Source organism: Haemaphysalis longicornis, unplaced genomic scaffold, assembly GCF_048455015.1.
Source record: "Haemaphysalis longicornis isolate Haplotype H1 unplaced genomic scaffold, Haemaphysalis longicornis Haplotype H1 scaffold_12, whole genome shotgun sequence".
NCBI lineage: Eukaryota > Metazoa > Arthropoda > Arachnida > Ixodida > Ixodidae > Haemaphysalis > Haemaphysalis longicornis.
In genome coordinates this window covers 64,533,498-64,546,994 of record NW_027526225.1, presented here as the reverse complement: position 1 = coordinate 64,546,994, position 13,497 = coordinate 64,533,498, and the positions used below count along the sequence as shown (strand labels likewise).

The 13,497-nt window shown below is 47.3% G+C and overlaps 1 protein-coding gene across 1 annotated transcript in view; it reads right to left on the bottom strand.

Annotated features, from left to right (window-relative positions):
* LOC144162772 (ubiquitin-protein ligase E3C) overlaps positions 1-11,997 on the bottom strand; it is a 58,678-nt gene extending 46,681 nt beyond the window's left edge. The window contains exons 1-4 of the mRNA XM_077693427.1: positions 11,432-11,997; positions 8,561-8,614; positions 4,300-4,374; positions 81-194 (exon numbers count right to left, since the gene is read on the bottom strand). Of these exons, the coding sequence (XP_077549553.1) occupies positions 81-194; positions 4,300-4,374; positions 8,561-8,614; positions 11,432-11,497 (309 nt within the window). The 5' untranslated portion in view covers positions 11,498-11,997. The remainder of the gene's footprint in view (positions 1-80; positions 195-4,299; positions 4,375-8,560; positions 8,615-11,431) is intronic.
* Positions 11,998-13,497: the final 1,500 nt, after the last annotated feature.

The window sequence follows — 13,497 nt, the reverse complement described above, 5'->3', positions numbered from 1 at the left end:
TGAACACTAAGCAGAGAAGGAGACATTGAGAGAAAGGTCGAAAAAAAGAGGAAAATTTCCGCAGAAGATTTCCTACTTACCAGGCGCTCAATGTCGAGCTCTGTGCGGTAGAAAAAGGTGAAGCAGCGCAGAAGCGAACCCAAGTCACACGAGACCCGCGAGGCTGCGTCAAAGTCTTGCCGGAGTTCACGGGCCTGCCGAGAGAAGGCACAACAGGTGAATTCGCTTCTACTTTGAAGGAGGAGTGGAAGTCACTTTGAAGGGGCCATACAGACAAAACACAAGTTTGGTTAATTCGAAAGATTGCCTCGTTAGAATCACACTGACACCACTTTTAACATAAGCTTCGCTCAAATAAGCTACATAATTAGGAAAAAAGGGAATGGCCGTGCGACCCACTAGCTCATTTCCCGCAACAGAACCTATGATGTCATATGTGACAGCTGTGTGGTTGGCTGAGGCTGGCAAGAGCAAACGCAAATTAGGCAGGGCTTATAAACGAGCTATTTGCGCTTAAATGTAATGCATATTCATTTTACAGCAGTAAAAATGGTTCGGGAAACAATGAAAGTTGTGAAAATGGATGTAAGCGTAGCAGTACTAATGTGCACTGCTGTTGGTACTGGGCGAACTGTGCTTGTTTTAGCTGCACAGCTGTCTGCCGCTTTAGAGTTGTCTTACAAGACACTGGCCGACTGGCGTAAGCGACGTTGTTTTACGTGACCCTGTTTGCTGAGAATACCCCATGCTTCACGAAACGAATACTTTCTACGGTAACAAAAACAAGCCAGGTGCAAATACGGTCAAAAAACAAAGCAACAGCGGACAATGGTCCGTGACTGAGTATGGTAGCGCGCCATCTGGGAGGACTGACGGCATGCAAGGTTGCAGAGCCGAATGATGCAGAGGAAGTTCGTTTGAATTCGAGCACTTATGACTTCATGGCAGACGTTGCGGAAACACCCGATTTAGCAAGAGGATCAAAATTTTAACCTAAATTGAATAATTTCTCAGTGAGGATGGCTTCGTTTGCTGCCGGAGAAGCGCTGGGGGCACTATAAAACGCGAAATCTTTCGAATAAAACAAACTTGTAATTTGTCTGCATGGCCACTTTAAGGGGGCCACGAAGTCAAATTACAACCTTGTTCAAATGGAAAGAACTAGCCTTAAGATAACTCACTCAGCTTTACCCCAAGCTTGAATGCAAGAGCTACTGGAAAACTTTCCCATTTCCCGCAACATTGCATCAGCAGGGACGCCATAGAGGGCAGCACTAAAAACAGTCATCAGTGTGTTAGCTTTTTCTTTTTTTTTGCGAGAGATTGCCCTACAGCATAAGAAAATATTTTAATTTGTACAACTTTGCACCCGTAGCTGCATGTTAGCATTTACCGTATTTACCCGATTCTAACGCTCACTTTTTTTCCGAAAAAATAGGCCGAAAAATCGCATGCGCGTTAGAATCGGACACAAGCCGAAAGTGCCGAAACAGCGTAAATTTCATCTTGCCCATCGCCATCTCAAGATGGCGCCAAAGCTTTTAGCAACAATTTTTTCGGACGCAGGAAGCATAGGCGCCCAGGCTTTTCTATCGGCGTTCACACAAATCGTCAAATCGTTCCACTTGCGCAATTGATAACAGCAATGGCAGCAGCGGCTCTCGCGCGTTCAAAACGAGCGGTCGGCTGAAGCATGCACCTCTGGAGAAGCTCTCGGGATGGGCGTGCGAGGTGTGGGCCACGATCCCATCGACCATGGTTGAACGTTTGTTCAGAAGTGTGGCATCGCGAATGCGCTTGAAGGTACCGAGGCCGAGATGTTGTGGTCAGCGGAGAGCGACGAGGAGTGAGATGAGTGAGATTACTTCGGGAAATAAATCGCCCGTTTCTCTCGCATTCGTTTGTCTGGGTACCGAAATCCCGTGCGCGTTACAATCGGAGGTGCAAGTTTTTTCGTTTTTTTTGCCAGGAAAATCGGGTGTGCGTTAGTATCGGGGGCGCGTTAGAATCGGGTAAATACGGTAAGTAATATGATTAAACAGGACTGGAGGCCTCACTGCAGCCGCCCAGTCATGTCTCTTGGCGGTGGCTCAGGTCAGCAGCCACAAATTGCACAAACACGATTCTGTGATGCCATAAAGACCTCGCCAGAAAGTGTCGGGCGAGTTGCATCTGCTTCATCTGTTTCGCTAAATGTCTAATTGCTTGAAGTTTGCAATAAAACTGCCATTATTTCTACCGGGACAAATGAGTCTTTTCAAAGAACCAAACTTGTATTTTGTCTTAATTAACAGCGCCCATTCGCACACTTCAATAGAGCAAAGAAAGACAGCCTTAACCGTAAACTGCACGGTGGGGAGCAACCAAGTCAGTTATCAGTCATTTACTTGCAGCAGGAAGTTGGGAACCTTGATCTCTAAAAAGTGTGATGGTTATCGGCGGGTTACTACTTATTCCATGACGATGATCATCATCGTCTTGACCTTTTCCAAAGCCCATTTCAAAGATTCTGCCATGGCCTACACACACACAGTGCAAAAGTAAAACCATTACCTAAGAACACCTGGAGACATCAAACTCACTGAGTGACTGCACAGCAAGCAAAAAAAAATAAAAAGAATTGGTGCCCATTAAATGCTTTTCCCCACAAAAGCCTGAATAGACATTTCGTAGATGGTAACAACAAGTTAAGCTCACATTTAGCTGTAAGGCCATATAAAATGAAGGATGTCTAATACCCGTGCCACACGAACACGAAAAATAACATTAAGTGCTTAATGCCTTACGCCTTAATGCCATTAATTCGCTGCTACATGCTGAAATCTAATGCCATTCGCTATAATGTCATTTTTGGTTTGAGGAGTTCCACACAACTAATTCCCTTCACGAACGCATCAAATCTGCCTACTCTCGAACGCGATGAGCACCAAATGAAACCAACGAAACTCTCAGCACCAGCGTGTTGATGCGGAAACGTAGCTGAACTTCGAAATAAGACGATTTTTTGTGCACTCTTGGTGGTGAAGTTCTGAAGAAAACGAAGTTCACTAAAATGGCTCGCACTATTTTTTTAGAAAACAGTATTTTTCATAACGTTTTCTTTCCCCAAAAACATTTTTAACCGTTGTACGTTTTTCTCTACGTTGAAAACTTTTTAAATATGAGTGGTCATTATCACCATCTTTTTGGTCATTATCACTATCATCTGTAAACTGCATGGTGGGGAGCAACCAAGTCAGTTATCAGTCATTTACATGCAGCAGGAAGTTGGGAACCTCGATCTCTAAAAAGTGTGATGGTCATTTAATGTCTATGCATTTTCGCCTGTATCACAGCCCGTCCAAATAATGTCATTCGGTATCTTAGGACCCAGCAACACCTACCATCAACTATTAGGAATGTATTTTGGGGTAGAGTCTATTGTCCCAGCAATCTCCTCCCCAGAATAATGAAAATCCATTCACTATCACTGAAACACGCGCGATGAGAAATCGCGCATAATTGTTCCCTCTCAACTCGACTACGGACAACGCGACGAAAGCTGCATGCTCTCTCCCGGAGAGAGGGGCAGCTCGCGGCATTCTTTTCCGCGGCCTTCGATATATCACAGGCCGGGGAGTTTTCTCCTTTTCTCCGCAATGTGGAGGGGCCTATTTCCAGTCTGGTGCCACAAAAAAGCAGGCATGGGTGCCTGCTCACAAGCGCGTGCTCCGGCTGGTAGGGCGTTTTTGAACCAATAAACGATTGTTGTCGAGTGGTCTGGTTGAAAGGGAAGTATTGAGCTCATCACTCAAATTCCGCACGCACTCAAAGCACAAAAGAAATGGCAAAACTGTGCCTACAGGTTCAGGCATAGAAGAGGTTCGCACACAGCACTGATGATGTATCGTCACTGGAAATGCGGGAAGTTAGCCGCGAAGTTGACCAGTGACAGCCGATCGGACAGCCATGGCTTCAATGACGTCGTCTAGGCCATGCCAGAGGTGCATAATGAGGAGAACTGAAGAGAGCGCGGTTGGTTTTTCTGTGTCTTTCACCGCGATTTGCGCGCTCACCGCTTCACATGCACGTGTAATATTTGGCTCGGGTATTTCTGGCAGTGTAAGCTAAGCATCGCGCAGGTTTACTTGCACTGCTCAAAGAGTGTTGCAGGGTCCCTTAAGGCCTTAAACACTTAATGTCATTTTTTGTGTACGTGTGGTGTAAGTATAAGGTGCCAATTGAGTCTCCCTCCAGGGTGATAAGAAGCACATAACCTGTCACACGCACTGCAAGATTTGAAACCATGCAAAACCTTACCAGGTGCAATCTGCTGAGGAGACCCCTGGCATAGGCTTTGATCTTGAGGCCAGCTTCCTCCTGACGCCGGCATTCCTAAAAGAAGGGCAACATAATGAGGATGTCAATCTTAGACTTTGCAACCGTCAACATATCTCGTTATCCCAGTGAGCATGCAACCGGTGCTAATGTTTCTTAACTTTGCTCATAACACACACAGAAGAAAAAGAAAAAAAGAGTGCGTACACATGCACAGTTATATGCCTGTGTCCTTTTGTCATCCGGATCCTTGGGTTTTTAATTCTACCATCAGAGTTCCCCAACATCGCGAAACCATTAGCCTCGTCAAGCACTGCATAAGGTTGCAAAACACCCGCAAATATCAGCTGCATCTGCGCATGAAGTTCAGGTGAACTGTTTCCAGGACGCAGCCGCCTCTACCGATCCATACTTTGTCCAAATAAGAAAAAGTCCCCCCCCCCCCCCCAAAAAAAAAAAAGTTAGGGGGGGGGGGGGGGGCGGTGGGGTACAGATGAGTTCAGTTGAGTGATGAAGTGAAGCAGCTACCCCCGCAGACAGTTTCCTCAAAGTTTGTTTCATACACAAGCATTTTAAGTTTACAATCACTCAAGTGATAGAGAAATGTGCGGCCTATATATAGCCTCCATAGATTATGAGAAAGCATTTGACTCAGTCTAAACTTCAGCAGTCATTCAGGCATTGCGGAATCAGGGTGTAGACGAGCATTACGTAAGAATACTAGAGAATATCTGCAATGGGTCCACAGCTACCATTGTCCTCCATAAGGAGAGCAGTAAAATACCTATAAGGAAGGGCGCCAGACAACGAGACAATCTCTCCAATGCTATTCACAGCATGTTTACAAGAAGTATTCAGAACATTGGATTGGGAACGCGTGGAGTAAGGATTAATGGAGAATACCTGAGTAACCTCAGATTTGCTGATGACATTGCCTTGCCAAGTAAATCGCGGACAAATAGCAAAGCATGATTACCGCACTGGACAAGCAGAGTAGAATCGTGCGCCTAAAAATTAATATGCGGAGAACTAAAGTAATGATCAATAACTTCGGGACGGCACAGCGGTTTGAGATAGGTGGCGAGGCAGTGGAAGTGATAAGCGAATATATCTACTTAGGCCAAGCTGTGACCCCGGAGGTAGAGATAATTAGGAGGATAAGAATGGGGTGGAGTGAATACGGCAGGCATTCTCAGATAATGAATGGCAGCAGCCTACCATTGTCCCTGAAGAAGGAAGTGTATTACAGCTGCATCTTACTGGCACTCACCTACGGGGCAGAAACTTGGAGGCTCACTAAGAGGGTTCAACTTAAATTGAGGACTACTCAGCGAGCAATGGAACGGAAGATGATAGGAGTAACGTTAAGGGACAAGAAGAGAGCGGAGTGGATCAGGGAACAAACGCGTGTTAAGGACATATTAGTAGAAATTAAGAAGAAGAAATGGACGTGGGCAGGGCATGTAATGCGAAGGCAAGATAACCGTTGGTCATTGAGGGTAACAGAGTGGATCCCTAGAGAAGGCAAGCGTGGCAGGGGGCAGGACAGAAGATTAGATGGGCAGATGAGGTCATGACGTTTGCGGGGATAAATTGGTCGCAGTTAGCACAGGACCAGGATAATTGGAGATCTACAGGAGAGGCCTTTGCCCTGCAGTGGGTGTAGACACGCTGACGATGATGATGATGATGTGTATGCATGTCTGAATGGCTGCTTTCTATTTCATCAACAAGCACCCTCCCACACAGAACCACGTATGACAGTACACTCAGCCCACACCTCCCCAGAAGCAAGGGACATTCCCACACATGCTTTACACGCCACGTTAAGTGTCTATATGCATCTCTTTCACAAGTTCTCTGTCGAGCTCACTGCCATTACAACCAGTGCCTCTACCTATCATTCACTGTACACTTAGCACATGGCAGCGGCATATCCTTTTATCTTTTCTTTTGTCTATCCCTTCCTTTTCTCGATGCAAATTTCGCCTCCCTACTTGAGCAATCCTCTCATCCACTTGTTGGAGGCACAATTTGGAAGCATGCACATCTATCTTAGACAAACACAACATTATCACCGCATTGCAGTGGCGCACACAAGGGGAGACCAAAGGGGCCGCGGCCTCCTGCAAAAATTTGAGTCAGGGGGAGGGTATGATAAATAGGACGCTTATTCTGCCTAATATCTAATAATGACTACTGATCATCATTTTTCTGTCCGAAGTAGCGAAACCATGAAATTGATGGAAATTCGACGTCTGCTCCAACCCAACGATCAGCCATTTTGCAATGCCCCTCAAAAAAAAAAAAAAAAGAGCAATGGCCGACATCCTGCCCTGCGAAAGTGAATGTCCAGCAAAGCTTTTGTAAACCACTACCCATGCTGATCTGAGAAAGTACGAAATCATCTTCTTGGCGGGCTTGTCCCTTGCACTCGGCTTCTCTGGCGTCAGATCCCGATGCATGCGCTCGGCCTCGAATCACGTCAACCCCCTTTTCGCGAGCAGCTGCAAGCCTAGTCTTTACCACGAACACATAGGGGGGTCCCATTATTCATAGGTGCCTTATCATCTATCGTGCAGTTTCAATGCTTGTTTTGGGGTTTTTAAGTGCGAATGCACTTTATAAGCGACCCCAAACCATCCACCGCCGGCGGCGGCGGCGGCGTCGGCGGCGTCCGCAGTGCTCCTCTATATTTAAAAAAGAAACAGCATCCGGCGCCAGGTTTCGATCCGAGGACTTTGCGGCCGCAGCGCGCCGCGCTACCGACTAAGCCACGGAAGCCACGCTGATATCAGTGTGAGTAACGCGCCTTATATCTTTAACGCATTCAAACTACGTCGTCAGCGGCGTGCGTTGGCGACTCAGCGGCGTTATAGCGGCTTGATAACTGCGTGGTGTACACGTGATACTACAAACCCGATGGAAGAGATGGAAGAGAAGGCGGCGAGGCGGTGGGCTGCGGGGGCCGAGCGCAAGCGCCGCAAGCGGGCCGACAACCGTGCATTCGCACTTTCACATTCTCCCCCTCGGGGAAATGCGGGGGAATTTTTTTTTAAACAAATACTCAACTCTATGCTGTATGCCTGATTGCAAAGAAATATTGTGCTGGGCTTCTCTCGCAGCAAATGCCAGTCCTGCCTAGCCTGACGAATGCACTCGGTGTCTTGGCTGAGAACTGCTGGATCCTGCCTGGGTTTTTTTTTTGTTTACAAACAAAATTTTCTGACCAACGAGAGCTGTGCTGTAAACTATAATCAGAAGGTTAAGTAGAGCGCGCCCATTAATTCCTTTTTTTTAAATTTATTTCTGGTATGCTTCCGTTTTGTTTTGTTTTTACTTTTTTCTCCTTTTATTGCTCTCCTTAGACATCTTTTTTTTTTTCAAAAGGAGGGGGGAAGGGGGATTCCGGCCCCTTTCGAAACAAAATCCTGCGTACGCCACTGCCACATTGCATCTCTCCTCTGATCGAACGCAACAAAATACCATTTGTGGACATAACGCCGCAAAGCAGCAAATGAGTGACGCACAGAGTGGCTAGACACTACTAGTACAGTCTTCCTGAAGTCTCTGGAAGTGGTTGTTTTAAAGTTCGAATACCTACTGGCAGGAAAAAAAAACAAAAAAACTTCAGCTTCATTTGAAAACAAAATTGCACAAACGGCCCACATGATTTCCCTCAGGACCAAAAAGAAAAGTTTAGGGTCACACAACGTCGCTAGTTGTAAAGCTCACAATATCCTTTCAGTGAAGGCTCTTCTACAAACACAGTTGTAACAGAAAAAATAAGTGTTTTGTGCTTAATAAGTTTTTCCTGCCTGCCCTAAGAGCAGCACTAGTATTAAACGAAGAGTGTATAACAGGTATATCAGTTTTTTTTTAGTTTTTTTTCGGTAAGATGACGCATCATCACCCTACTATAAAGGGGATATCACTATCAATCATCATTGTGACTTCAAGTATGACGCTGTTCTTGTGATTAGCTCGCAAGTAGAATATGCAGAAACCAAACTGAGATCAGTAGCAGTGTACATAAATTCTAGCAGAATGCAAAGCTTTTATCTACTGTAGGCAGTGCCATGAACAGCTACAACACAACGATCTTGCAGTGTTATTAACATTGAGTTACTTGAATGCATTGCAAAAAAAATAAAAAAAGAATCTGCGAGCAATGTATTTGTACCATACTGAAGCGCTTGGATGTAATTTTTCTGTTCATGCGAAAGTACTAACAGTACCTCACCTCTCGATTCTGCCGTTGAAGGGCACTCTTCCGCAGCAAATCGTCCAAGCCAAGCTAGAAAGAACAACAACAACAAAAAAAAAAAGAGCATGAAACACTACAGTGTACCACTTCACTTCTTCGTGGTAAAGAAAGAAACAAATTTCCCGGAGTTGAACTGTCAGCATTGTGTGGCTTTTTGCAATATCTCCCACTGCAGTAGGCCTTCATTTAGAAAGCTGCACAGTAACACTGTAGAATAAATTACAGGCAACAGCAAAAACGACTCGCTTGGTGAATAACATCAAAATTAAGGGGACGAGACAGCTTGAGTGTATCATTGGCTGGTATAAATATGCACTATACTCGACAGCTACAGCTCTCTGATAAACCGCAAAATGACGAAATGGAGGCAGGTGTCGTGGCCAAAGACCTTTTTCCATGCTACGGCGGGTGAGACCACAAAGTGCAACAGCCCTATTTGTGGGGTATGGCGAAAGCTCTGTGAACAAGTGTTGCTTAGAGGCCTGCGATTGTGTAAGAAATGGTTATGACAGCTTATAACGTAGCTGCTAGAAATTACTAGAGCCTGCCTCTTGGCTTGCGACTGTCCATTTCAAAAGTAAACGTCGTAACAAATCGCAGGGAAATGAGACACGAAGGACTTACTGCTGGGTCATTGATTTCAAATAGGACAAAGTGCTTCTTTAGGCGAGAAGATACACAAAGAAAAGTTTCAGTTTTATTATTTGTGGGAAAAGCAGAACTTGGTCTTCCTTTACTGTCCTTTGAATTATACAAGCTCAGAAAAATTGATTGATTATGCGGTTACACGCGCCAAAACTACATCTGTTATGAGGTGCGCCATGGTGGAGGGCTCTGGATTAATTCTGACCACCTGGGGATATTTAACGTGCGCCAAAATCTCGAACACACAGGCGTTCTTGCTTTTCGCCTCCATCAGAAAAGCGGCCGCCGCGGTTGGGAATCAAACCCGCATCCTTGGGAAGCTCAAAAAAAAAGAGAACAATGTTTTGCAATTACATTACCAACACAACATAATATCATCGTGAAGTCAGAAATGGTGTAATAGTAACTTGCCCATATGCAGAAGCAAAGATATGTTAGCATGCATATGCAGATCTCCATGCTTATGAAAGCAATCCAGCTCACACACACAGCTTTTGCAAGAGAGGGGAAAATGAATGTTGGATTACATTTAGAGTGACAAGCGTCCCATCATTCCAAATTATGGTGGTGTTAAAAGGGGGCCATGCAGACAAAATACAAGTGTTTTATTCGAAAGACTTAGTGTTTTATAGTGCCCTCAGCACTTGTCCAGCAGCAAACGATGCTTTATTCACTTAGAAATTAAACATTTTACGCCAAAATTTCAATTCTACCGCTAAATTGTGTGTTTTCATGACATCGACAATGACGCATCCAGGGCAGGGTCTTATTATTAAAGATAGCCTGCTGACCAGGGCTGCTATCATCTCACGGAAGGTCGTTTGGTTATCTTGTTTATCGCTCACTTTCATAGATGGCGATGCAATATCGCTGAAGTGCCACTGTTCGCACTTTGCTTCTGGCCGGACTTCTATACCTTCCGTATTTATAATTAGGGTTCATACTAATCGTTTCCTAAAATGTAAGCTCTGACTCGACAAACATGGTCACGTAAGTGACCGTGCCACTTATGTCAGTTGGTCAGTGTATTGTAAGACAAGTCCAACGCGTCCGACGGCTGTGTTAGGCAGTGTCAGCTGGCAAAGTGCCACACTAACTGCTTTGGTGTTTGCGCATTTGCTCGTAACTTGAATTGTTCGCCCCAAATTCTTACTGCTATAAAAGGAACGCGCCCTAAATTTAAGCACAAACAGCTCGTTTGGCAAGCTTATAGGCCCTGCCTAATTTGCGTTTGCCAGCCTCAGCCAATCGCACAGCTGGGCATATGACATCATAGGTTCTGTTGCGGGAAATGAGCTAGTGGGTCGCATGGCCATTCCCTTTTTTCCTATTTATATAGCTTATTTGAGCGAAGTGTGCATTAAAGGTGGTGTCTGTATGATTCTAACGAGGCAATCTTTCGAATGAACCAAACTTGTGTTTTGTCTGCATGGCCCCTTTAACGAGCAAATGTTGGGCGACCATCATGTCAGGTAAAACTGAGCTAAACCATATACGTAAATATATACGTTATCCTTAATACCGGCAATCGTAAACAGCCTTTGTGTGAACAAGTTGAATGCGTCTGTTGTAGTGAAACGAGACGCAAGCCCACGTCGGATCACGCCGTTCATGGCTCGAACCCATTGCGTGTTTAGAAAACAGAGGCAGACTCGGATTTTCTCCCAGTTCCACAGCTGTCAACACGAGCTTCGCTACAATTTTCACTATAATTAGTTCATGTCTGGCGGCTTAGTAATCGCGTACATCAAAAGGCTTTCATGCGGGTGTTCTATGCGCCGAAGCTACGCCAGGGATACGAGGCGTGTTGGTAGTGAAACACTACGAAGTAAAGGGAACACCCGAGGTTCTTTAAACGGCACATGGGCTTGTTTTTTGTCTCTAGCAGAAAGAACGGACGCCGCGGCCGGCAGTCGAACCCGCGACCACGAGGAAGAGGAGGTCAGGTTGAACACGTGAACTAAAGATGTTCTTAATCGCGTCGCCACTCCGGCAACCTGAAGCTTTTGCGGGGTGTCCCTAACCTTGAGACACTGCAGGGATTTCGCAGTAAAAGTGCGCTCAACAAGTGCTTCAGTACGCACACAGCTTCAAGTACACTGTCCGCGTAACGACCACAGGATGTTGAAAACGACTTAGTCACGCTCGAAACAATAACGGAGCCAGCTAATAAACTCGTCACCTGACCGAGGCTGCGCTTACCTTTTTGCTTGCACCACCCAGCGACTGCTGAGGTGTTTTCCTGAAGTCTCCCTCGAAACTGTACATTGTGCTTCGTCTTGATGACTTCACGCTTCCTCGCGAGCCTCTTCAAACCGTCACCACAGTCGTACCAAACGTAATTGATCGTTGTATTAGGGACTTCTCATTGAGGCGGTTGGCACCTGACGAACACGATTCCCCGAAAGGACCAAGTCCGTAAAAGCGCCAATGTCGCAGCGTCTATGTCATTGTGACAGGCTCGTACTTTTCCAGACGAGTCGGTCACTATTTACGTTTGGTCGATGATCATTCCTCCACCGGCCTTCGCGGCAAACGAAGTCGATGCTCGGCCAAATGTTCTCGAGGCCGAAGTCCCCGCAGTTGAACGTGACAGTCGGGTAAGCCGGCGATAGCGACAGAGGAGTGCTGCCTACGCAAATGACGATCCCACGAACGATTTTCACCACAGTGGAATATTATAAAAATAAAAAACGGCTCAAGGAAGCTCGCGACCACAGCCAGCACTTGCGCTCCAGCGCCCGGTAGCAGCGCCGCAAGCACCACCTGTCGCCTATTGTATCCATTTCCGCTTCCGCCAACACTTCGCGCGCTTTTTAAAAGGAGAGGGAGGTGCTTTAACTAATTCGTTTATGAGAGAGAAAAGACTTTATTGACTAGTAACGGTCCGGTGGCGCCGATGGCATCATCCGGGCCAGCCCTAGGAGCTTCAGGTCAGGCGTCCAGCGCTCGGCCCCAAGGGGCTCGCGCCGCCTACCCGCTGCCTCTCCAGGGCCTCCCGGACGCACTGGAATTTCTGGGTGTTGTAGTCTGACGAGGTGATAGCTCTTCGCACTGTCACTGGTAGCTGTCGGATGCTTGAGGGTGCGGGGTCTTGGGGTGTGCACTGTAGTATGTGGGCCAGCGTGCCGCGAGTGGCGCGGCAGACGGTACACGCGGATGTCTCGTAGATTGCGGGGGCTGTGGCGGCCCAGTACTGGTGTGAGCACAGAGTCTGTCTGTATTTGGCGATAGAGGGTCCCCTCGCTTCGAGTGAGGTTGGGGTGTGGGGCCGGGAACCGTCTCCTGGTGTCTCGGTACCACCGTAGTATCGTGCCATAGTCTTCTAGTGGTGTTGTAGGTAGCAAGTAGGGCGCATCTTCATGGGATCTCCTTCCGGGATTCAGGGGCATGGGGGGAGACCTCGCCTGGGGGGCCGCCCGACTGGTGAGTTCGGAGCAGATGCCCGACCGGTGAGTTCGGAGCAGATCGGAGCAGATGCCATGTGCGTCCGACATGTAGTTGGCCCCCGGCTTGTTGGCACACTGCGTTCCACTGTTGGCGGCAGAGAGTTGCGCAGTATTTTTCGATTTCCCTGTTGAGTTGGGCAATTTTCTTGCGTAGGTTTCGGCTGCTTCGGTACCGCTTCCACCTGCGTTGCAGGGACTGTCGAGCTTCGAGCATGTGGGCTAGGTGACTGTCTACACTGTCCACCTGTTCGGGGACTTCGACGGCCCGCGTGGTGCGCTTCTTGACTCGTTGGAGTGTCTGTGTCCACTCCGTGATGGCCTGGATGTTGTCTCTGCCGTCGAGGGTGTCAAGCTGTTCGAGTTCGTGCCGAAAAGCGTCCCAGTCCGTGAGATGTTGCGTGCGGCGTTTGGCCGACAGGACCACTTGACTCGTAGGGACGAGGACTTCGAGGATGTAGTGGTCACTCCCGAGGGAGTGGCCCGTATGGCTCCATTGGGCTGCGGCGCAGTGCGGGGCCGGGCGGTGGAAGGTGAGGTCGGGATTGGTGTCCCGTTGCACCGAGGTGCCGATGCGGGTGTGGAACGTCGTGTCATTGAGGAGCAAGAAGCCGGTGTCGGCTGCCTCGTCATGCAGTGACCGTCCTTTAGCTGTCGTTCGGGGGTAGTCCCATGCTTGATGTGGGGCGTTGAAGTCACCTCCGACGAGCACTGTGTTGCTTCCAGCTAGTTGGATCAGTCTTCGAAAGAAGTGGCGGAATCTCTGTCTGTAATGTCTCGGATTGCTATATGCAGTGACTACGAAGATACTTTCTTTGCTCT